This window comes from Cynocephalus volans, chromosome 13 (genome assembly GCF_027409185.1).
Source record: "Cynocephalus volans isolate mCynVol1 chromosome 13, mCynVol1.pri, whole genome shotgun sequence".
Classification (NCBI taxonomy): Eukaryota; Metazoa; Chordata; class Mammalia; order Dermoptera; family Cynocephalidae; genus Cynocephalus; species Cynocephalus volans.
The window spans coordinates 41680164-41706209 of record NC_084472.1 but is presented as its reverse complement, the minus strand read 5'-3'; the positions used below and the strand labels follow the sequence as shown (position 1 = coordinate 41706209).

Sequence of the window (26046 nt, the reverse complement as noted above, 5' to 3'; positions counted from 1 at the left end):
TTCAGATGGAGTCCATCGAGCCACTCTGGCCTCAGTCCTCACGTCCCCTCTGCTCTCTATGCTCCAACCACACCAGACAGACTGCTGCCTTTTTCTTGACAGGCCATGAGCTCGAGTCTTTAAGATGCTACTCCCCCTGCTGAGAACTCTGCTCCCACTCTTTGCCTGGCTAGCTCCTCCTCATTGGCCAGGTCCCCTCTAATATGCCATCTCCTCAGGAGGGCTTTGCCTGACCTCCAAATCAGCGGGAATCCCACCTATGCCATCCTGGGGCTGCCTGCACTCCCCTTTGCAGCATTCACCATTTTGTAAAATTCTTACAGAAGGTCCGTCTTCCCAGCAGACAGGCCGTAACCCCGTGGGCTGGAGCAGCCTGCCTTGCCCCTAAATCCCTGGGCCTGGCAGAGCCCTGAAATTGTTCAGCAGGACTGAGATGGTCGGACTGAATGAATCGCATGGTTCTAGCTTCTCGACAGTTGTTCGTACTTTCTCTCACGTAAGCCCTATGAAGTGAGTGATGCCACTACCTCCACTTACAGAGGACAACTGAGGCCTGGAAGGGGAAGTGACTTGCCCAAGCTTCCTGTTACCTCAGTGCAGGACTCCAGCCCAGTTCTCCTGACCGCATGGTTTGGACAAAGCAGTGGGGGACCTGGGGCTCTGCAGAGACAAGATTCTGCTGTGTGACTAATGGAACCTTCTCATCTCGCTGTGTTTTTTCTTCAAGTCAAAAGCATAAGTCTTGTGAGCCTGCTCTGAGCAGGCCCTTCTCTGGCATCAGGAATACAGTAATAAACAAGGTTATGTCATCCCACCCATGGGTTTCTCCCTGAGCATGTGAGAAGGGAAGGAACCAGAAGAGAAGGGAGTCAGTGACAAGAAGGAGAGGAAGAGACAGTCCTGGGTGTTTAGAGCATGTCATCAAAGGCCAGAAGCTCTGGGCTTTGGGGAAGCATGTTAACTCATCCCATGAGTCCAGATGATAGTCAGTCTATCTTCCTCTGCAGTCAGCGGGAGGTGGGAAAAGTTGTGGAGGAAGGATGAGACTACCCACAGAGCCCCACTGCCCCCTCCAGGGCAGGAACAAATGGGTTACCTTTAGGACGCGCTGCAGGCTTCGTAATGGCTGTGGCCCATTCCACCGGATTCACAGTTCTAGAAGGCAGCTCTGAGAAGCTCTGTGGAGCTCCTGTGGCCTCATGTGCTTTGTGTGCTCCGTGTGCTCCAACCTCTACCGTCTTTCATCCTTCACTTGCTCACTCCCCACCCTCCTCTTGGGCACCTGGTTCCTCCTAAACCGTGGGGGCCTCGCCTTCCTGGAGCCTGCTGCTTGCCCACCCCAGCTTGCAGGGACCCACGCCCTGAGTCCTTGCAGCCCTCACAGGCTGTCCTGCTCCCTGGGCCTGCTTGATTCTTCCTTGTCGTAAGTTAAGTTGTGTCCCCCAAAAAGATATGTTGAAGTCCTGACCCTTAGTACCTGTGAATATGACCTTATTTGGAAATAGGGTCTTTGCAGATATAATCAAGTTAAGACAAGGTCATATTGGATTAGGGTGGGTCCTAATGCAATGACTGGTGGTATTATAAGGCCATGTGGAGACACTGAGACACACAGAGGAAACATCCTGTGATGACAGAGGCAGAGGCTGGAGTGATGCATCTACAAGCCAAGGAACCCCAAGGGCTGCCGGCAAACACCAGAAGAGAGAAGAGGCGAGGAGGGATCCTCCCTGGTGCCCCCAGAGAGAGCACAGCCCTGCTGACACCTTGATTTCACACTCCTGGCCTCCAGAACCGTGGAAGGATATATTTCTGTTGTCTTAAGCCACCCAGTTTGTGGTATTTTATAACAGCAGCCCCAGAAAACCAACAGTTCTCATGATGAATGATGTGCTGTCTCCTTAACTAGGTGGTGACTCCCAAGCATCGGGAGGAGGCTTGCTCCCCTCTGTACCCTAAGCATCGAAACCAGTGTCCCTCAGTGAGAAGTGAGTGGAGAGGGACTAGTGGCTTAACCAAGGGTCCTGAGTCCCCCAGTGTTTCCTTCATAATCACCTGGGATTCTGGAAAGGGGGTTAGGAAATCCCCATCCCATCCACTGCCACCTCCTCCAAAATTAGGTCATCCCTGCTGTCGTCTCTCCTGATACCTGTTCTTCTCATTCCTGATCCTCATCACATTTCACAGTCATATATTTATTCGTGGGTCATTTATTCACTCTCAGTCACCTCCACTAGATTCTAAGCTCCAGGAGGTTAGACATGGGCTCTGTTCACTGCATCATACTTGGTGTCTAGTGCAGGCTTGGCACTTAATGTTACGAGTACTGACAATTATATCCTCCAGGGAGGGACCTCCCACGTGCGAAGGTGAGGTGGGAGCAGGAGAGAAATCTACATACTGTTTATATTTTTCCTATGTGTATTTCTCTCTTTAATGACAAAACAACTAGTTCATATTTAAAATTCACAGATGCATAAAAATGCAGATTGCCACCTCAGAAAGGTATATCTGGTGTGGGACCTGGGAATGAGGTTCTTACAGGCTCCCCATGGAACTCTAATGACAGGTATGAGAGCTGGTCACCGCTGCAGCTCTGGGCTCAGAAGGCTGCCTTTCCTGCTAGGGCTCTATCGGGCTCCAGAGGAAGCCTCTTTAATCTCTGGAGTCTCAGATTTCCCTGAGTGTGAAACTTCTGTCACCTGCACCATGACTGGACATGACAAGGTCTAGAACTGAGGCAGGGAGTCGGGGAAAAGAGGCACCATGGTGAGAGGAGCACACAGCAGTGCCGGGAGGAGGGTCTGGCAGGCGGAGCCCTCTCAACCCGCACCTGCCGTGCCCTGGGCTAACTCAGGGGAGTCTGTGATGGAATCTGACTTCTCCCTTCAGTGCGTTGAATGAGTACTCTGAGTGTCCTGATCGGGAGACAGGACATCCATACCACGCCCCATACACGACAAGGGAGGCGAGATTCAATCCCTGGCATCTGCTGGCCTCCTTCTCTCATCACCCTTAAGTTCAGGGCTCTGGTAAATATCACATTAACGACAGGCTTTTTCTGAGCATCAGACTTAAAATAAGGACCCCCCAACACACACACTCAGCTTCACCATCCCGCTTACCCTGCACTGTTTGCCCGATAGCCTGAGTCACCTCTGACATGCTGCCTGGTGACCTGCTTACTTCTCTTCTGTCTGCCTTCCCATGAGAACATAAGCTCCATAAAGTCAGGTTGGCCATTCCCTGCTGCATCCCCAGCACACAGAACCCGTCTGGGACAGGGTTGACTGGCCCCTCAACAACACCTGCAGAATGAGTGAGTGAATGGACGGTGAGTGGACAATCAGGCAGTTTCTCCTTCAGCTGCAGCATAGTTCCTGGCACAGAGTAGTAACCTCGTACAGATTTAAGTCATAAAAGGAGGAGAGAATCTGGAGGAACGGTGGAGATTTGGACCAGGGGCCTGCATTGCGCCAAGCTCGTCCTGGCCTAGGGCCAAAAGCCACGGGAACCTGCCAAAAACCAGACTGGTGCCCTGGCCCAGCAGCCCATCATGTGGCCATGCCTACACACACCACAGAAGCCCTCTGCATCATCATCCTCTTTGTCGTCATCATTGTCACCATCATCCATGGCTGTCCTATACCCAATGTGGCAGGACCATACTGAATATTTAGGTGTGGAGGTCCTGCAGGCACAGTGGGCCATGTAAGACTTTGGATCACATGTGCAAAGCTGGGTTTAGGGCAGGTCTTGAGGGGGCAGCTATGCTCATCACAGGTGGAGAGTGCAGGAGGAGCTAGGGACCCAGAGCCCTGCCAGGAGGCCAAGCAGGCACTGAACGCAGGGGGCAGCAATGGCCCTGGGAAGGGACATGTCAGGGTCCTTGAAGACCATGGCTGCTGGAGGGACAAGAGAAGGAGGGGTCAGCATTCCTGAAGGTCACCTAAGTGTCTGGAAGATTCATGGTCATCAGACAGGCATAGGGAAGGGGCTTGGACAGCTGGTTTGTGGAGATGGAAGGTTAAGGAAGTTAGTGTTTCCTAAAATGTGAACACTGGGGCACTTCCGTCCTTTCCAAATCTTTTTAGACAGCAAGTATCTCCTGTGATCCTTACCAGGGCCTGGAGAGGTAAGCAGAAAGAGGATCCTCATCCCATTTGGCCAGTGAGGAGACTGAGGCCCTGACAGAGGAGAACCAGGCTGGTCATCATCAGAGGGACCCCAGGACCCCAGTCTCCCAATTCGCTGACTCCTGGTCCTCTAGCATATTCATCCTTTTGAGTCCTTGGGTGTGAGTGCTTATGTTAAAAATGTTAAAAACAAGATGAAGACAAATGTCTATGAGAAAGAAACCTAGATCTTATAAATCACAAACTTGACACTGATGTTTGTCTTTGAAGATTCTATAGATTTATTTGTGGCCCCCAAAGCTTTGTGTATGGAGCGCATAAAAAAAGAATGCCAAATGCTGTTAACCCCAAGAGGCCATCAACTTCACTTTATGAACACTAAAAGATTTTTTAAGAGGCAATCAAACGAAGACACACTGCCATTTATAAGGCACATCCCAATCTCTAAGACGTGAAATGTGCAGGTGTGTGCATTAGAACTGCACGGACGCTGTGGCTGATGGAGTGGTACGTTCTTTGAAAACCCTGAAGAGGATCAGGTAGAGTCTGGAGATATCCTAACAACTCTCAAGTCTCTTGTAAAGGTTTCTGTAGTTGGTCTCAAAGATAGAGAGAACTCCACCTTGTCAATAGCACTTGGATCTCGGTACCTGCAGACCCTGATCACACGTGCTTCTATCCTGGGCTTCATGTATGTGGCCCCTCATCTTTACAACCTAGATGTTAGAATGGTCCTTGATGACCTACAAACCTACATGGCTTAATTTCCACCCTAACTGTGGGAGGTGTGTCCGATTTTGCCCACTTTGGCCCTCAGCACACACCAGTGAGCCGTGGAGCTGGCATCTGAGCCTGGGCTCTCAACCCCTGACCCCACAAGACTCCTGCTCCATCACAGCTGCCCCCTCAAGAGGTGGTCCCTGCTCCTCTGCTGGTACCTCTGCTAATGTGCACGCTCCTCTCTGGGCCTTCCCCAGACTCTGACTGCAGCATCACCAAGTAATAATTCATAATTTCAGACAGAAGAAAGAGGAGAGAAGTGGGGAGCATGGTGAATTTGTAGCTTCTGCCCTTCTGGTTCATGAGTGAGAGTGGAGACTGAGAATGTGGGGACCTGGGTCTTCACCCCAGCCTAATGATCTTGGCCAAATCTCTTCCTCTCCCTGTAAAATGAAAGGGTGGGTGAAGAGGTCTCTTCCAGGCTTCCAATAAAAACAGTGAGAGCTGAGTCTTGGTGGGTGGAGAGACAGAATTAGCTGGGGCCCAGCCAGGCCACCCCACCAGGGTAGGGGCCCCTGCTACACCATCCTCCAGCCTCAGGTCTCTGGGCTCTCACCACGGATGCCTGTATCTGGTTACTTCTCCTGGAGAGCACATCTCACTTCCCTCAGCAGAGGGAGGACCTGAGACGGGAGCATGGGGTGGTAGGCACAAGGCTGCCCTGATCTTGGTCCTCTCCCTCCAGTGGCTGTGTCTTCTGGGTGCCATCACTCATGCTTTCTGATTCTCAGAGTCCTCCCCCATGCTTCCTCTGCAGAGGGACGGAGTGGGATTAATGGATTTTCAAGTAATGTCCCTTAGCAGTGGCAATGGGGAAGGGGACAGGGAGCAAACTAGCAATCATTGAATGCCTGAGACTTGCTGGGCACCAATGCTGAAAGCTATATGTGTCCATTTCATTCTCACACTCTCCCAGGAGGTTACAGACTCTCACTCTTACCCAGAGCCTGACTCAGATCCAGACTTTGCACCAGGTGTTTCCTGTGGACTCTCACAGAATCTCCTCAACAGCCCAAGGGGAAGGTTGCGGTCACATCCCATTTCTCAGATGAGAAAACTGAGGCACCAAGAGGCTAAATACTCTGCCCAAGAATGTGCAGATTTTACTGAGGGTCTACTGCACACCATGCCAGGGGCTGGGTACTTCAAGTCATCATTTCACACTTAGCTCTAATGTTCTACTATAGCCTTATGGACGAGATGGAAAATGCAAGCCAGTTGCAAGGACGAGGAGAACTTGTAATCAAATGGGTGAGGACGTCCAGTCAATACAGGTCAGTGGGTTGACTCTAACATGGAGGGTGGTTACTCACCTCCTGCCTCAAGGTTCTTTCTTCTCCTATTTGGATGAGGCCATGGAGGGCATGCTAGTCCCATCCATTGTGCCACTAAGAGGAGTGGACACAGGATGATCTTTAGCCAGGATCAATGTAAGGCCCAACATGTGGGTCCAAAGAAACAATTGAGGAAGAGACAACTAGTTGCCCCCCAATATCTGTTCTCTCCTTCCATGGTAATAGAACCTCTGAATTTAGCTGGGCACAGGACCTTCCAGAATAGACTACACTTCTCAGCCTCCTTTGCAGCTAAGTATAGTCATGTGACCTAGTTCTGGCCAATGAGGTGCAAGTATGGTTGACTCGTGCAACATCATGTCATGCTCTTCCCCCACTTCCCCATCATCCTCCATCCTGCTGCTTAGAAAATGGACATGGAGCAAACTGTCCTGGGCCAGGCCCAAAGGGCCATATCCCGGGGAGGGTGGAACAATGAGGAACGAGGCACCTGAGTCCCTGCCACCAAGCACCTGCCCGCCAGCCTGCCCAGAACCACCAACTCTAGCTGTTGATGTCCCTTTATGCCACCTTTATTTTGAGTCTGTTTCTAGAGCCAAACTTACATCCTACCCAATAAACCTACTCCACTAGGCTAGGACATAAGAGTCTCTGTAGCAGTGCTATCAGACTTGAGAGTACTGGTCCACGAAGATTAAGCTCAACAACAGTGTGATGTGTGCCCAAAGCATTGGTGACAAACTCAGGCCATGTTAGTGGAAGTGTGTGAGTAGATTCTAGGTGATGGAAGGGAGTCTGATGGAGTCCACACTGGCTTCCTTCCCATTTTATAGGCTTTGGTCAGCTCGAGTTCATCAAGACGAGCCTCCTGGATGGGACCCAAGCCCCCTGAGGAGAAGGAGCCTGGAGGGTTACCTAGTCAGCCCAGAGGGTTCTCAAGTGTCTCCAGCAGAGCCCTGCCAAAGCTGCTGAGGGCCAGTTGTAGGGAAGGGAAGACCAAGGCCTGGGAGTTGAGGACAGAGAGCTGCCATCCTGGGCGACAGGCCAACAATGCAGGAAAATGGGCAAGGGGCAAGGTCGCCACCTATGGGCCACTGACCTCCCTCAGGGCAGAACAGGGGGTTACACGTGTGAGTCAAACAGGCCCTCCTCCTCCCACAGACATCTCCCCCACTGAGCTGCAATGACAGTGTCTGCCCGGCCACCAGGGGAAAGATTCCATTGCGTTCTGAAGGCTACTCACTCCAGAGGCCCCCAGGAAAAGACTGCCAGGTGCATGGAGCAGGAGGACCCTTCAACACCTTGCATTCTTGGGACCCTTCCCCAGCTCACATGGGTAGTTTTACTGTCTGCTGAGGGATGCAATGTCTGTGTGCAGTGAATTCATGGTGGGGCCCTGCCCCCAGGTTGGGATCACTGCCTCAGGTCATGGGAGAGGCATGAGCTTGGGGTCTGAGCTGGATTTAAACCCCACCCTCAGTTCCCAGGCCGAGTAGCTGAGAACCGCTTCTTGCAATATGTCTGTCATCTTATCTTTCAGGTGGGTTTAATAAAGACTAACCGGGCCAAACCCGTGGCACACTCAGGAGTGCGGCGCTGGGAGTGCAGCGACGCTCCCGCCGCGGGTTCGGATCCTATATATTAATGGCCGGTGCACTCACTGGCTGAGTGCCGGTCACGAAAAAGACAAAAAAAAAAAAAAAAAAAAAGACTAACCCCAGATCAGCATCAGAGGACCAAGATATGGTGTCTGTAAAGCTCACAGCATGCCGAGCATGAACCAATGCTTCTCTCCTGCTTGGCGGGAGGTGCTGGCAGCCAGCTGGCGGTGAGAATGGCGGAAAGCCCCACAGGTGGAAAGAGACAGCCTTTGCAAACTTTCCCATTCTACTCAAGGACCTAACCTCCTTAGCTTTTTTGCTCCAGGTCTATTCTTTGCCAGCCCTTCCTCCTGTACCTTTCTGCTCAGATATTCAGGGAAGGCAGGCCTTAATCCCTGTCCCCAACCCTCCACAGGACAAGCCTCATGGAGGCAGGGGTGCACTGGGCAGGGGTCCCCTAAGAAAACTCCAGACTCAGAGTAAGACTCAAGCCCCACCTCCAGAGGTGGTGACTTTATAGGGCTGGTGGCGATCTGTATTTTAACAAACTTCCAGATGATTCTTACTTGGTGTGGAGTCTAGAATTGAAGGTTCCTGGCCAAATGATCTCCCAGGGCGCCTCTCCCAGCATAGATAGTGGTGCATCTCTGCCTACCTCCCTGGCTCTGAAGATCAGCACCCCCTTCCAGGACACCCCTCTCCCACACAGGAGCTCTGGGGTCTGCATGATTTATGGCTGCCACTCCCACACACTCTCCAAGGGCAGAGGGACCCAGTGCACTGTTCACAAATTAAATCCAGCCCTCTTCTCCTCCCAAGTAATGCGACCATCTGATGATAGAAGAGTTTATGAGCAGCTATCGTCAAATTAATCTCAATGTCAGACAAATAATAGCAGCTGTAAATAAGACTGAGTGTGCCTGGTTCGCCAGCTTGTTAGGACACTTTATAAAATGAGGCAGCAACATTAATATCATACATTCTCTTTCATTCCCCCAGCCACCTAGTGACAGAAACTGAGCTCTAGCAGAGCAGTCTGCCAGCTAGTGGTGACCTCACCCAGATGTTATGGCCACTGCCCAGAGCAGCAAGAGGAAACAGCAGCAGAGAGGAGCTGCTGGCCCTTTACAGGCTCTGCCACTTACTCTTCCACTGCTGCCCAAACTGTCCCCATAACTGCTGCTGGGGTTCTTAGGGTTGGGGGAACATGCTCACTCCTCTTGATGCCCCTCATGCAGCCTCTGCACCTCAGTGCCCCCCTCTCTCACTCCCTCTTGACATGGGTTCACAATCCCATCAATCCCAACTCAAGACCTGCCTCCTCCAGGAAGCCCTCCCAGGCCACATGGCATCCAAAATGGGCTTTGTGATATTTGTCTTATCCACCATAGCAGAGACCACACCAAATCAGCTGTGCCTCCTTCATTAGCCCTCTCACGGGCCACTGCCCCTCCTGAGCCTCACCAAGGGCCCATGGAGACAGCAGAGCCCTGAGGACGTGACAAGTCAGTGCTGCAGCTCAGACTGTGCAGCTGGCCTGGACATGTGGGCACACTCACACCTCATGGTGTTATCTTGCTGAAGGCCTCCGTCTCCTTACTGGAATATTTGTTGTGTGAATTCAGTAACGGTCAGGTAGGAGCTCCACAGGAGCATAGGTGACACATCAGAGAAAAGAAGGGGAAGGGAATATCATCTGGAGACGTTTAAGCTTGTATTTCTGTGGGATAAAGTGTGTAAGCATCATGGTGTGTACATGTGTGTGCACGTGCATGCAAGTAACAAGCGGTGTCTGTGTGCTTATTCATATTTGTGAATGAATTCATATGCGCACTGCATGTTCTAATCTAGTACAGATACTTATGTGTAAGTGAGTGTATGCTGCCGGCATTATGTGGACTGTGTATGAATGTGTGTGTATTACACGGGGGTTGGGGGGTGTAGGGAGTGAGCATCTGGGTGCACTATGATGTGAGTATCCAGTGCTGTGTGGATTGTGATTGTGTGCAGTGTGTCAGATGCAGGTGCAGGTTACGGGGTAGGGGGTGCCCAGCTGGGCAGGGGAAAGTCCACCTGGAATCTGGACAATGTCATAAATGTCAGATAGAAGGTGGGAGGGAAGTCCTGAGCTGAGTGGAGCTTTGGTACAAGGCCAGTCCCCCCAGTGGCCAAGAGCTCCTCCCATGGCAACCTGGGCTCCTGGTGGAGGCAGCATCCCCTAGCTGGCAGCAAGAGGGCCACTGAAAAGGAGCGGCTGGTTCTCCATGGACTTCTCAATCTTAGAGTCTTCTCTTGAGGGTCTGAATATTTGTGTCCCTCCCCAAATTCATATGTTGAATCTTAACCCCGAAGGTGATGGTATATGGAGGTGAGGCCTTTGGGAGGTGATTAGGTCACGGGGGCACAGCCCAAACAGACGGGATCTGTGTCCTTATAAAAGAGGCTCCAGAGAGCTCTCTCTCCCCTTCTGCTGTGTGAGGTTACAGCAAAAAGATAGCCATCTAGGGAGTGGGCCTTCCCCAGACATCAAATCTGCTGGTGTCTTGATCTTGAACTTCCCAGCCTCCAGAACAGTGAGAAATAAATTTCTGGTTTTTATAAGTCACTCAGCCTATGGCATTTTGTTATAGCAGAACAAACAGACCAAGAGAGTAGGTAATGATGGCACTCCTGGGAGGGAGGCTGGGGTGGGGGGCACTTTGAGATAGGCAGTCACCCATCGGTGAGCCACCTTCTGTTTCCTTTTTCTGTCTCCCTTCCCTCTCAGTATAAGGGAGTTGCTTTTGACTAGTCAAGCTAGATGACCCACTTAACAGGCTAACACTTCCCAAACTGTTCCATGCACCAAGTTCAAGTGATGTCCCTCTTATCACACACACACACACACACACACACACACACACACACACACACACACACACACACACACGAGTTCTGTGGTCAGATAGTTTTGAGAAATGCTACTGAAGCAAAACTAAAAGGCTCTCTTTATTGCAGGGCTTATCAGAGCCTTTAATGCATTGGGACTCTCCAAGACAGGGGTGTAGTGTATAGCATTTCCAAATTGTTACAGCAATTGTTGTAACTCTTTCACAGAAACAACTTTTAATAGCTCAAGGGGCTCTGGCATTTGGTTGAACAGTATGGGAAATTCTGCCCCAAGCCCCTACTTCAAGGGCCCAATCCACCCCCATGTCCTCTGGGGGGTCTCCCAGGCATCACATCTCAGCTCTTCCTCTCCTCTGAACTTCTCCCATCCTCTCAACAGTAGCCCCTGATAACCCTTTTACGATGAAGGTTACTGGCCCATCATTGCTTCATGGGAGTCTATTGGGATTTCTGCTTCATTTTCTAAGTCTTCAAGGGCAGCACCCAAGTCTCAATGTTCAGGATATACTGGAGGCTCTAAGTAGATTGTGCGCACTTTATTCTTGATAAAAGCCAATCAACCATCAGCAATGCTGACCAGTAGACAATGTTGCTATGTTGACATTAGGGATGGCAAAGTCCCAGGTCCCTCACAGTACTTTAGCCTTCTGGCTCATTGGTCCCCTGGCCCCTCTGCAGTACTGTTCCTCAGCCTGCCCTCTGCCCTGATGTCCCTTTGCCTGTAACACCCTTCCCCACCTTTTCTCCTGGTCAAACCCACTTATCTTCTAAGAGTCACTCAGGTACCACTCTTACAGGCATCACCTTCCCCAGGAAGTCTCCCCCCCAGGCTAAGAGAGCACCCTGCACGTACCTTAGGGCTGTACCTTCAGACCGTTCAAGCATCTATTTCCCACGAGGCTCAGTTTCCTTGGGCAGCTAAAGTGCTTAGGAGAATGGCTGGCACAGAGTAAGTGCTCCATGAGCATCTGCTACTGCTCCTACCATTGTTATTAATATCCATGTGCCCCCAGTGCCTGGCACGGTGCCTGTCCAGTGCAGGCACTCATGCACATCTGGTAGATGAGCTGAACAAGTCCACTACAACCCTTTTGGGGGATTACTGATTGTTCCCATTTTACAGGTAAAAACACTGAGGCTGAGAAGTTTTTCCCCTACACTTTGTTTCCCTTAGCAAATTCAAGGTGCCTCCTAGGAGCAGGCAGGGAGATTCCGCATGTGACAATTCCCTAGCAGAGAGTCACATATAACAAGAGCAGCCCGTACTCTGTGCCAGGTGTCACAGTCGGGGCCCTACATCCACAGTCTCATTTAATCCTCATTCAATCTGGCAGGTAAAAATGAGTACCCCAGTGTGCAGAGAGTGGAAGCAATGCCCCCAGAAGGTTGCCCACTTCAGAGGGAGGCCACGAAGCCCCCAGCTCCCTCAGGCAGCCTTGCCACTCCACATGGCTCTCTTTTGAGGGACAGCGTGGCCACCCGTTGGAGCACTCAGGCAGTTCAGCTGGGCAGAGGGGCAGGAGAGGAGGCAGAGAATTACAGTGGAAACAGCCAGGGCCAGGGGAGATGGCAGGGAGGAAGAGGACTGGAATGGGTGCGATGACAATGAAATGAGAGGACCCAATGCTCCAGAAAATAAAAAGAAAATTGAGACAAGGGTGACAGCCACAGGACTCTTGACATTCACCTCTTGGATGAGGTCTGGGCCTTTGTGGGATAGGGGGAAGGGGGAAAGGTGGACCTGATAGCTTCCCTAGGCAGTGGAGCTACAAATCTCGCTCCTCAAGAAAGAGCTCCAGTTCTGCCTCCTCCGGGAGATGTTCCTGATTTCTCCAGGCCTAGGTGACCTCTCCCTGTCCTATATGCCAAGATGCCTCCAGCTAGGCCACTCTTTCTGGCCAGCACGACCATTGACTTGGCCCTTGGTATAGCCTCATCTGTGCATTCACTACCCATTTCAGGAATGTGCCGGGGTCCCCCCAGCTAGGCTGTAAGCCAGATGCTGCTGTCTGTGCCTTGGTTCCCTACAGCCTTATGAAATTAAGCTGAAACATGCCCGGCCTTTTCCTGTCTGCCCAGGGTCCCCTTTGCACTCCCTTAAGACCCTTAGACTGTTCCAGGCTGAACAAGCAAAGATGTGTGTTTGCAGAGGGGAAGAGGGGGTAGGTGGGCAGGAGTTGGGAAATGACCATCTTCAGCTAAGTACTTCCAGGATTTTGTGTGCCTCGTACTTCACATACATCATAACTCTCTGCCCTCCTCACCTCCATGTGACACCGGTATTAACATCAATTATCTCCATTTTTTCTGAGGAAGAGACTGAGGCTCAGAGAGGTCCAAAGTCATCCAGCTAACAGGTGGTAAAGCCAAAGACAGCTTGATGGAAAAACCGTGCATTTTTTGCTACCATTGCTTTCCCCTACCCCCCACACTTCCTCCAGGAGACCCAGCAAACCTGGCCCTTGCCCTGCCTGAGAGCAGGTCCCAAAGTCAAAGGAGCATTTAGTTTCTGTTTGGGGTGATAAAAAAGTTTTGGAAAAAGAAAGTGGTGATGGTTACACAACATTGTGAATACACTTAATGCCACTGAATTGTACACTTTAAAATGGTTAAAACGGCAGATTTTATGCTATATATATTTTACCACAATGAAAAAAGAGTCCTTAGCTGGGCAGCACCCTCAGGAAGTCCTCAGTCACACCCTGTTCACGGGGTCACCTCCACCTCCTGACCTCCCCACGCAGGGTCTGGCTCCCAGTCCTAACTCTCCAGACCAGGAGTGTGTGAGCATCTGCCACCACGTTGAAACGCCATCCCTTCTCCCTCTGCCTGGTTAACCCTGCACTGTCTTCAAGTCATGCTTCCCCATGAAGTATCTCACGACCACCCAGCTGGAGTGCCAGAGCCTGTGCCACTTCTGCGTGGCCTTGAGAGAAGCCCCAAGAAGCCCGCAGGCCTCAGAGCCAAGAGCACTGGGTTCTTTCCTGACAGGGGCTCCCGAGAGCCACCTCTGCAAGTCCAGCCATGGACAGCCTGGGTCTCCAGCTCTGGGAAGGCGAGGCCTTGGGGCAACCCCAAAGTGTTCCTCTCATGCTCCCCCAGATATGCCCAAATGTCGGACAATAGTAAGTTCTATACTCCCACTCAAAAGTTCATGTAAAATTTGTGACTGGAGGCTGTGTTCCTTTTTCAGTTTAGTATAAAAATCACCTTTTCCCCAAATATAGAAATAGCACTCCCACCTCACCTGCGCAGGTAGGACCACGCCGAGAATTGCTGGCTGTTGCTCCTTACCCCAGATCACCTCTCTGCCCCTCGTCCCCTCCTACAGTCCCATTCCTGGGTTCCTCAGGTTCCTTCCCTCCTGACACCTCTTGCTGCCCTTCCCCTCTGGCTCCATGGCAAGTGGCAGCCCTGTATGGCGGGCACCTCTGCCCTCAGGACAGTATCACTCGGCCAAAGGAAGTCAGGCAGCAGCTGCCTCCCAAGCCCCACTGTCCTCCTCACCCAGCCCCAACTGGGCCCCTCTTCAGGCCTGACTTGTCCCTATGCCCCGAGGGACACGAGCCCAGCACAGGTGAGACCCAGGCCATGGCCTACCCACCCTGGAGTCCAACACGAGGGCTCTGGTGAATGCTGTGCCATCTGCCTCTGTCATCTCCCTCCCTCAGCACTTCTGGGCTGTGGGGTGACCAGCAAGGCAGAGAGCCTCTAAGAAGGGGCCTAGCTCTCCGCTCTCACTCCCTCACCTTCCCCAGAATCAGGTTTTTCAGCTCTGGTCAGCAGGACCACGCCTCATGGGAGGAGGGGGTTCCATTCCCACACCCCCTCCAGAAAACGAGCCCTGCCATCGAGGTTGAGGTCCCTGGGGGTAGGGCCATGCTTTGGCTTAAGGAAGGCCAGTGTCTCCAGCACTAAAGGTGGGAATGGGCACATTAATCCATTGGCTCCCACAGGACTTGGGAGCAGCAGCAGTTGTTCTAGAAGGTGGGTGGTCCTGGGGGGCAGGCAGTCCAGAGGAGGCCCTGAGCTCTCGGGGAGGAGGTGGCATGGGGACTCTGGCAGCTGGAGGAGGAGAGCTGGAGCTAAGCAAGCTGGCTGGCTGGGGGAGGGCATGTAAAGTGCCTCCGCCCCCTCCCTCCCACTCAGCCCCAGAGTGGGAGCAGCAGCTGTTCCAAAGCTTCCTGCCCTTCCTCAGACAGGTGCTGGCTGAATTCTCACTTCCTCCCAGCCCCAGAGCTCCTCCACCCCCTCTCCACCCGCAGGCTGGTGCTGACTCAGCAGCCTCTGCTTCCTCGCCCAGGCTTGGCGAGGCCAGCGCTGAGATTGGGGGACATGGCAACCATGGGGTGGCCGTCACCACCCCTAGCTAGCTGGGAGAACTTCCTGGAGGGGCATGTTTAAAGGAAAGGATGCACGAGATAACAACGATGTCCCAGGGAACTTCCTGTGCAGTGGCTGCACAGGAGCCGCAGCACCAGAAGCACGACCAACTCTAAGCTTGGGGTCAGGAGCCCTGGATGGGCCGCTAGCCAGGTGGGACCTATTACTGCTCCCTTCCCACAAGAGTGGAGTTACTGGCCCCTGGAAGGCCACATGCCTGTTCAGTGCTAAATGGCAGGTGGCTGCCTCCCTGATGAAAAGGCAAAAAGGCAGTAGAAATGGAAGTTATTCTCATCAGGAAGAAATCACAGTTTTTTAGAGCAGGAAGGGACAATTAGACCAATTATCTCTGCTGGCAGATAGGAAGTGAAGTTGCAGAGCAGTCAGCCCTGGCCAAGAGATCACACGGTAGTTATTGATAGAGCAGGACTCGAAGCCAGGACTACTCCCACTGCACTGTGTGGCCCATCAGCGAACCACCACTGTGCATAATGCTGGTAATTATTGCTGCCTGTTGCCTTGGGCTGGCTTCTTGGTTTGTTTCATGTGCATTACTTCACGTGACAAGTCCTGTAAAGTACAAACAGTGGACCTATCCGTTTGACTGCTGGGGAAACTGAGAACTGATGGAAGGAATCGGACTTGCTCAAGATCAGAGTGGAAATTTATGGCAGAACAAGGACCAGAAGCCAAGTCTCGGAACAGTTTATCCAAATCTTAGATTCCTTCCCCCAGCCATCTCTTATCTGCTCCCCTCCTCCAACTATTTAGCCTGTTGATGGAAGGGGCTGAGGGTGGGTAGAGAGGCTTGGGAGCTGTCAGACCTGCTAACCACCTCCTCCCCCCATGGCTAAACACCAGCTTGAGGGAGGTGGTGTGTAGACCAGATAGAGTGGGCCTGTAACCCATGGCCACTCAGTGCATCAGAAGCCATCAAACCTGATGGGAGGGTCACCACTCAAGTGGAACATTTATGCAGCCATTGAAAGTGTGGAAATGCTTGTGATATAATGTTAAATAAAAAATGGAGAATGCAGAATTGTGTACTGTGTTCAACAGCTCTACCAAAAAACAAACACAAAGTGGGAGCTGGGGAAAAAAAAAGAGAGAGAAAGAAAAAAGATATAACAATCACAATAACTCCTTGAATATTCAGAAGGAGAGAATAGAACTGAGGCCAGCTGAGGTGAGAAAGAAGGGTTATGGAGAAACTGGTAAAGGGCCATAAAAAATATTTACATTGTGTAATGATAAAATAAAAAAAATTAAAACAAACAAAAACAAAACTGTGGAAGGTATTTTTCTAACATGATCACAGAGGGGACTCCTAAGAGACTTCTTTTCCTTTTTTTATTTTCTAAACTTTCCAAGATGTGATTCTATTACCTCCATGATATAGCATAGATGTAATCTGTGAAGGCATCACGATGACCTAAGAAAGGAGGGAAACCATACCCACAACTTGGGAGTCAAAGCCTCAGGAAGGGGACACCTATTATTTCTGTGGAAATCCAAGCACAGATGCCAGTCCCCTCAAGTCCCCTGCGTGAGCCAGCCAGGCCCCCTCTGAGCAGGCATGTGATGGTTAAAGGACTCAGCATGAGGGTTCTGACACCTGCTTCTTTTCTTCTCGGGGGTTCTCTGTCAACCAGGACATCCTCCCTGTCTCTCAGAGTCCCCTTCTGGCATGTGTGGGGCTCAGTGTCGAGGACTTAGGCCCCTTGTAGCTTGGCAGCTAGAAAGGAGCCTCTCCTAGTGTGGACACGGACCCTAGCATTCTGAATTGGTCCCTCAAGATATGGTCTTATCAAGGTTCCTGACAGCATGCAGGCCTTGGAGGACAGCACAGAGCATGTGACCAGGCACCCAGTCCCCGAGGCTCCACTTCTGGCTCAGCCATTTACTAGCTAGCGGGGAGGGTAGCAAAGGCTTTCACCACTCTTGGCCTCAGTTTCCTCATCAGTTTCCCAAATCACCTCCTACAGGCTGTGCCAAGGATGAAATAAGATAATGCAAAGAGCTTCAAATTGGGGGAGATCTTCCTCTGCAGACAGAACCGGCCTTACGATCAGAGCCCATGCCCTACGTTCTGCCCCCTGCCCTGAAATCCCCCTACTCTGCTATCCTGGGGGGCTCCCTCCAGCTCCTCCTTCTCCTGGGGGGAGAGATGACCTTTCTGCAAACCTGTGGAGGCAATAATCCTGGCACTCGGCTGCCTTGGGTGTCCCTTCTCAGGAAGGGTAAGATTTGCTAAAACTTGCACAAGCTGATATACGGGGACATAGAGTGAGCATGCAGCTCCCGAGTTAAGATTACAAAGAAGGTTTCTCAGAAGGTAACCTGTGCAACTAAAAGTACATGTGAATAACCCAACAAGGGGATTTCTGCTATGAGGACAGAGTTTTTTGAGGGGGTGTCATGTAAATATAAGGAGTTTTTATTACTAAAAGTCATTTCCTACTCCAACCAGGAACCTGTATTTAAAAGTGCTAGAAGTCTCAGCCCCCACACATTACCATGTTGCCCTTCCCTCGGCCATGCTGGCATTGCTACTTCTGTATGTTTATCTATACATTGAACTCATTTCTTTCCAGAATGCACTGTGCCTCCCCCCTCATGTAAGGCCTCTCATGTGAGCCTTCTTCCCATTGCCCAGGCCCTGGGTTTGGGCCGCCATCACCCCTGGAAGTGTGCCACAACCTCCTCCCTGGCCTCGGTCCCCTAGTCTCACCCCCCTGTGATCAGCTGCCAGAATAAGTTTAAACACCACATCCCCAGAGAGATCCCAATGGCCAAAGGAGCAAGTCCGAACTCTTCCAGAGGCCCTCAGAACCTGGCTTCTAAATCCCTTCCAGCCTTTCTCCCACGTTCTCCAGACCTCATGCTGTGGAACTCCTGGAGCTGTGTGCTAGAGAGAGCCATTCAAAGGCAGGACAATGATCCCGTGTCCCCTGTATCTGTGTAAGGCAACAGGCCTGCACACATGTCCTTAAACACAAACACACCCACACACATACACCCTTCCTTCCTCATATGCACTTTCTGTTCTTGCCAAACCAGCAGAGCCACTGGCCTTGGCCAAAATCTTATTCAGCCCCCACCCAGAATGCTCTCTCTCCTCTCCCTCCCTCCTGTATACCACTCTCTGAAGCACATCACAACCGCACCTCCTCAGCAAGCTCCTCTCTGACTTTAATGCTCAGGCCAGGAAACTCCTGCAGTTGTAAAGAAAAGTGGTAGCCATCCAGCATGTCCTAGGCATCTGCTGTGTGCCAAGTACCTTCAAATAGTGTAGGCAAACCCTATCAAGTAGGTTTTATGACAGTCATCATTGGTCATCATGCAGGTGATACTCAGAGTGGTGACCTAAGTTCACCCTTCTAGGTCGAGACTGAGCTAGGATCCAACCCTGGACTGCTCCAAGCTCTTTCTACTGCAGCAAGTCGATGTTGGGCACTTTGGCACCAAACATCTTTGACAGCATCTCGTTTCCTGAGGATTCGCCTCTCAGCCTGAGCATAAGGCACCCAGGTCTCACTTCTTCTATATTCCCCTTAGCACAGGGCCTGGCCCCAAGTAGGCATTCACTGAACACTCATTAACTAAATAAACACATCAGTGCCTGAGTGGATGAATGAATGAATGAACACACGAGGGACAGGCATTGCGAGTGGTTCAGCTGTGAGGTTATAATGTTTGCTTTTCTTTCTTAAATCATCCCGAAAATCTGAGTCTCTCAGGTAAGCCCTCCCCTCAATTTTCTTAGAAATGTATTGGTTCATCTGTGGCTAAACCATATCAGAAACTAATAAGTACTAATTCACATTCATACAATGTTAAGCCATGAATCTTTTAAAAGCTATTTAGATCCATAGAGAAACTAAGGCACAAATGTCTTGCACATTTTTGCAACAATGGTAAGGTAGGATTGATTGAGAGAAACGAAGTCATGCCCTGAATCAGAGTCAAAGGTCTGTTGTGTCCTGCCCTTTGCTCTAGGAAAGAGCTCCATACTATACTCAGATCCAACACAGAGCTTTTGCTTCCTTAGCCTAGAAACCATGAAGCTTCCCAATGTGACACTGCAGGATGCTTATTGAAAGATGGAAAGGTCATGGCGAAAGGGTGGGGCAGGAGATGAGAAAAATGCAAAAGGAAGAGAGCTAGCCCAGTCTGTCATCTGCATATTAGGGTATCAACACTCTTGGTGGCTATTCGCCCAACCTTGAATGATTAATAGTATTTGCTAGTTTATAGGAAATTATTATTTAAGAAAACTCATTAATTAAGTGGGCCTTATCTGATGCTAGTTTCAAGAGAGAAGTTCTCTTGCTCAGAAAGAACAGTAAACAAGAGCCGTGTTCCATCTTATCACAAAATCTGTGGTATAGGATCTACTTAGATGGCTTTTCTGAAAGCCTGGAGTCAAAAGTTACTAAAACAGCAATGTGTCAGATCGTTGTGAGAGTAAATATAAAATACAATGGCCTTTTAATTCTTGAATCGTCCAGTCAGGGGGAAAGTCTTCTTAATATGTAAGTGTTTAGTTCTGACAATCCGGGTCAAATATAGTATGCACTTGTTAAATTGCTAAAACATGATTTTCCATTAACACAATAGCTTTCTATACTATTACTAGGTTTCTAAACCATCCTTGAAATGGCTTGTTAAACAATTCTGGCATACTTAACACTAATAATATAGAAAAATAAAACGGAGTTGGTTAATGTGATCTAATGAGCCACAGCTCTCTAGGACAAAAATGAGGGAGATCACCTGATTTAGAATAGTTTTACTATTGTTGAGATTGGGTTAGGGGGTGGTTTATTTTGCTTTCTCAAGCTAGGAACAAAATTAAAAGTCTCATGTAAACAAAAAATTTTTTTAAAAAAAGAAAATACAGAGTCCTCGAAGGACTAGGCTTGTAGATCTGCATGACCCCTCTAGCACAAACTACAGCATGAGCCTCCGCTGGGAACATCCATGTGTGTCCATGTGTCACAGTAAATCAGCTCAGCTTTCCCACCCGGCCTGGGAAGAGCACGAGAACAAAGGGCCAGAGCAGAGAGGGCAGTCATGGGGGAAGAGGAGAGTCGCACGAAGCCACAAAGAAGGCGAGGAAGCACTGTGGTCAGGCAGGGGGTGTCTGCCAGAGAAGGCACATAGGCAACAGTAAGCCCAGAAGACAGCCCAGATACGCAAGGTCAAGTATGTCTCCCAAAGAGGAGTGGCTCCAAAATGATGGTCCTTTGAAGGAATCATAAATTTCTTTAATCAACTGATTTCCTTGGTGTCTAAAATGCCTCATTTAGCAAGGCTTGTTCTGGGCTGAAATTGAGTAGGTGTAATTGACAATTGCTTGAATTTGGGTTCCACTCTGGGAAAAAAAATACCTCCCCACTGGCTTCTCCAATCCAATTATGGAAAAAAGACACATTTTAAGGGTTCTTCTTCCAATTCAATTTGGGGATAGGTCTTGACTTCCTTCCTGATCTCCCCCACCCCAAAACACATATACACATATACACACCCTTCAACAATGGCAGAGATCTGGCTCTCTTTCTCCTAAGAGAGGCCCTAGGACCACAGATGAAGCAGCTGTCAGGCATCTAGGCTATAATCAGCTTTAACTGGCTCACAGCCTGCAGAGGGCACAGACCCTCTTATTCCTACAGTAACAACAGGTCAGGCTGCTGGCCCTGGGATGAGGGTGGGAGTGATCTGAGTCGGTTTCTGTTTAAAACATCTTCCTTACCCAGGATCTTAATGCAAAACTGACATTGAAGGTCCCAAGAATCTAAATATGCACAAAGAGGGTACTTTAAAATCCCATTCATGGCTTCAACTACATGTAACATGTCACCCCCGGAATGATTTATAAGAACAGTAAATCAATGAGACAGTAAACGGAAAAGTTAAAACACAACTCAAAATGGGTTTTTCAAGCAAGTCTGAAATGCTACAAGATTGCTAATTAAGAACAGTATCCCTTTTCTCAACCTAAGTGTTATATCCCCTTTTTGTCACAAGCATTATAAATCAAGTGCCCATGTAACCTGGAAACTAAGATGAAATATGGAGGCTACTGAGTACACAGGTGACCAAAGATAGGGGTTCTCACTATACAGCTGAGTGGTTTCAGTGTGACAGGACAAATGACCCCTCCTATTGCCCCAGATGTCTATTGTAAAAAGATATGGACTAGATGAGATTAAAGTCACCATATCTGTACCACAAAAAAAAAAAAAAAAGTAAAAAGAAAAGGCATTCACTCAAATCTTACAATGGGAGGTGGGGGTGGTGGGTGGGTGAGGGTAGGGATAGAAAAGCAAGGGGGAAAATCTAAACAGCAGGATACGACAATAAATGGGAAAACAGCAAGAGAAAAAGCACACTAGGTTAATATAGGAAAACTAGTTCTTTATTGAGAGATTGTATATTAGTATTAGTGGATTCTGTGTGTAACAATGTTGTCATGCACACGATACAAAAAAAAAGGCTGGGCCCACCATGCTTCAGAAGGGCGACAAAACAAAAGCAGCGTACAATGAGCAGATGGCCCGGGCTACACGACCACAGGACGTTTCAGCAGGGTCACATCTCTAACCGAGCGCTGTACATTGTCAACTGGGGGATGTAAAAAAATACAGACCATGCTTTAGTTTTAGTACAAGAAAAGGTGAAAAAGATACACAACCAAAAGGATATTTGATACAGAAAAAATTACCCACAAAATAAGAACAGGAAGTAATTCAGCACAGCAGAACACGCTACCCCTGTTTAATGGAAAACCATTTTGCTGGAATTCTTTTTTTTCTTTTCTTTTCCTTTTCTTTTTTCTCTTTCTTTTCAGATTGCCAAATAGCAGTCTGGGGAAGCTACTTGGACTTTATTTTGGAAAGGCCCTTGAAGTAGGGGCCTTATTCTTTCATTATTGCTGCTGTTTTGTTTCAGTTTTCAAGCAGGTCTGGCTGGCGAGGCAGCAGAAGGGAGCAGGCTGTTAAAGGGGCAGCTCTGAGGGCCAGGGCGGATGTCCAAAGATGCTCTTGACATTGTACAATTAGACAATTAAGACACTATGGCCATAGCTCCCCCTTAAGCCAGGGACCTTAGTGCACCAAATTTTCAGAGGCTATGGAATAGCAGCAACTGTCATTTTATCAAAGATTTTCTTTATATATATATTTAATGTTTTGCCTCCTACTAAATGTAATCCTCAGTTATACCTGGGTGCTGCTACGAAGCCAACTGATGGCCACCCATATAACTGGAAAATGGGGTGCTGCAGCCTCTAAGCCAAGGCAAAAGGAATCCACTTAACAGGGATTTACAGAGCAATGTACTTGGCTAAACAAGATGAAGATACAAAAATGGTTATTTCTCTACATCTAATCTGAAATGGCCTACATCCTACACTACTACAATGGAAACTAAAAAGAACAGATTTAAGCTGGCAGACTATCTAATAGTTTTACAAGAAGATTGTGGTTTAGGACCTTGTTGAGTTAAGCATTAGTATCCTCTATCGGAAGGTCATGAATTCTTATCACATTGTGCTAAATTTTACCCACAGCCCAACTCACCCCTCAGCCCTTCAATTTCCTGTGGGCGTATTTGCCATGAAAGTAAACTTTGACTGACAGGCAGAATTTGTTTTGTTGGATTGGTGGGTAAGGGGAGAGTATTAAAAATAAAATTTAAAGGCAGCTGAGCAATTTGAATTTCAAAACATGGAATCAGCATCCTGCAATGGTATTTAGAGATTGGTGGTATTAATGAGAATGATAATGATTTAATCAGGATAATTATACTTTCAGGCTCAACATCCTTCTTAATCATTTTTTAATTTCTGCCTAGTGTAATGTTCCACACCCGTTTTAAGAGGAAATGCCAAGTAATAAGAGATAATTGTGTATTGGGGAGGGGGTGGCATTTCAGGGAGATCTCACCCAGTCCCCCTTTTCTTCTTCCTCACACACCCACTCCCCCCCACCCCCATGGCTAAGCTGGCCTGAGATAGGGGATACTGCCGCTTAAATAGCAATGCCTTCCTCTGATGGAGACAGGAAATGGTTAAGAGGGGTGTCACAATACAGCTAAATGCGGAGGCAGAAGGGTCACAGCGCACACAGCAGCGAGTTGACCATTCACTGAGCTACACAATGAAGAAAAAAAAAGATTTGATAAATGCAGAATGTCATCACTCTATCATCACACAAAAAAAACTGCGGTTTAAACAGGCCTAAGGGGCTAACCTTGCCTTTTAGGTTTGGGGGGAGGCGCGGGGCAGGGGACGGGTGGGCTGGAAGAAAAGGGGATGGGCTTTCCTTTTCTTGCCCAGTCGGGCCCCTGGGGCACGCCAAAGCGCTGGCCCGGCGACCCCAGCCCCAACCCTGACTGTAGAGGAGCCCTGGTCGGAAGAGGGAAGACATCATTCTGTGTGTGAGGGAGGGGGACGGGGGGGAGGGGACCTTAGCCAGCAGGGATTTAAGCAGACGTGGAGTGGGAGAGGATAGAAGAAACATTTCCAAGATGAGAAATGTGAGTCCAGAGGCAGAATACAAAAAGGAAAAAAAAAAAAAATGAATCTAAATGCATCTCGGATTTGCTTTGGGAGGTGGGAATTTTTGATTAAAAGAAAATGGCAGAAATGTAGGGTGGGGGGAGAAGAGGGGAGAATCAAGCTATTGTTTTAGCAGAATGTAAGGGAAGGGGGATGTAGGGTAACGGGACCGTGCAAACACACCCCATATATCACAGTTAAAAACAAAGCCCGCGCCGGCCTGCTGCTTGGTCAACCGCTGCCTGGGGCAAAGGCCTGGCGTGGGGGCAGCTTCCCACCTCATCCTCACACACAGCGCAGCACCCAAGGGCCAGGCACCCCACTCCGGCCGGACCCAGGGGTGCCCAGCAGCGCACATCTGACTCTCCAAGGCGCGCGCACACACTCACATACATGTACACACACTCACATACACACACACACCCCCAAGCACCTTGAACCCATAAATGCAACTGTCATCCAAAGACAATTGCGGGGGGTTGGGGTGAACAGGGCCATAGCACAAGGGCGATACACAAAAAGGGTTAAAGGAAAGAAAAGGATGAGACGGGAAATCGTGCAAGTGCCCACGAGGGGGTGGGGGCTGGGGCATGGGACAAGGCAGATACTCAAATCCCAGCTAACCAGTCATCGGCATTAATGACCAAAAAATGAAGAAATACAAAACACAGAGAAGACAAAACACACACATATCTAAAAAAATAAATAAATAAAAAAATAAAGCAGATCACAGAAAGCCAAGCATATTCTCTCTCTCTCTCTCTCTCTCTCTCACACACACACACACACACACACACACACACACGCACACGCACACGCACACACGCACACACAGCATCATGTATCTCTCTCTCCGATCACACAGGGCTAGGTATTAGGGGAATGGACTGTGATTTGGGGGAATCACGTCCGCCGCAAGAATAAAAAATGGGGCTAGGGAGGGAGGGACCCAAATTCGCCAAACCCTAACTTCACTACAAAAGCTCCCACGAGGGGGGCCACCCCCACACTCGGGGGTGCCCCCAGAAGGGGGTGGGGAGAAGTCACCGCTCGTCCTGCGTCCTCGCGGGTGTGCCCTGAGCCCCCGGCCGCCCGCGGCTCCCGCCCCCGCCCCGGTGCCTGCGGCGATCCACGCTCCGAAGCAGACCCCGAAAGGAAAAAGCGATACCTCTGTTTCGCACAGAGCCAAACACTGGAAGCACGAGATAGCCGACGTGGACCAGGACCATCCTGGCTCCTCGCGCGGCGGCGGCGGCGGCGGCGGCGGCTGCGCGCGGGCCCTTTGTGGCGCGGCTCCGGGGCGCGGGCGCGGGCGGCGACGGGGCTGCGGGAGCCGCCGGGGCGGGAGGCGGAGCGCGGGGCGCGGGCGGTGGTGGGGCGGCGGCTGGCGGGGAGACAGATGGCCCATGGAAAGGCTCCCTTCCCGGCCCCTCTCGACATTCAAAGGCGCTGGGGCCGCAGCTGCCGCCACACAAAGGCGCGCGCAGCCAATGGGAGCGGAGCGCAGCGCGGCGCGGCCTCGCCGGAACCGCGGGGGACAGCGGGGACCGCGGGCGCGCGGGTGGCGGGGGAAGGGAGGGGTGACGGCTGGGAGGGAGCGGGCGGCCAATCGCTGCGGCCCGCTGCGGGGCGCGGGGGTAGGAGGGGTTAGCCCCACGGGGCGCGTGAAGCCCAGCGCGGGTCCCTGGCCGCCCGCGGGCTGGAGCGCGCGCTCGTGAAAGGCCCCAGCACACAGACACGAGCGGCGTGCACACGGAACGTGCACACATGGAGAGGGACGTGCACCCAGACATGTGGAGGTGCGTTCATTAGTGCAGAGACAGGCACGAGCGCACAAAATGCACACGACCTGGAGGTCCCTGCACACCGCGCACGGGTCACTCGGGGACGTGCGCATGGAGGCTGGCGCACGTGCAGAGCCTGACTGCGGGCACAATTAAAGCTGGAATACAAGCAAGCAGCCGCAAACAGGACCCAGGCACTGTCACAGACATGCACACACCGAACGCCTTGTCAACGCAAGACACGTGCCAAGAACGCATTTCCAAAGACACGCAGAGGGAACACACAATGCAGACACAGGTAAGACATGCACACCCCAGGCTCCCTGCCTGTAGGACTGTGATACTGCTCTTGCAGAGCACAAAGATCACAATAATTATTTGCTGAATTGAAAACCACTCATTCAGGGAGGTACGCGCATAGTCTATACAGAGACACACTGTCCAGAAAACCTAGGGCCACTCCTCCACCATTTGCTGGCTCTGACACAGGTACACCCAGCCATGTGCACAGACACGCCCACTTCCACAGCGGGCAGGCAGATATGTGACATCAGGGCTCCACGACTCCTGCAGATTCACACATGAAGGAAGAGCCACCGTGTCACGTGTGGCCTG

General features: G+C 50.5%; 1 protein-coding gene across 1 annotated transcript in view; it reads right to left on the bottom strand.

Moving 5' to 3' along the window:
- ARK2C (arkadia (RNF111) C-terminal like ring finger ubiquitin ligase 2C) overlaps positions 1-24876 on the bottom strand; it is a 107252-nt gene extending 82376 nt beyond the window's left edge. Inside the window, exon 1 of the mRNA XM_063077543.1 lies at positions 24816-24876. Within this exon, the coding sequence (XP_062933613.1) occupies positions 24816-24876 (61 nt within the window). The remainder of the gene's footprint in view (positions 1-24815) is intronic.
- Between the last annotated feature and the right edge of the window lie 1170 nt (positions 24877-26046).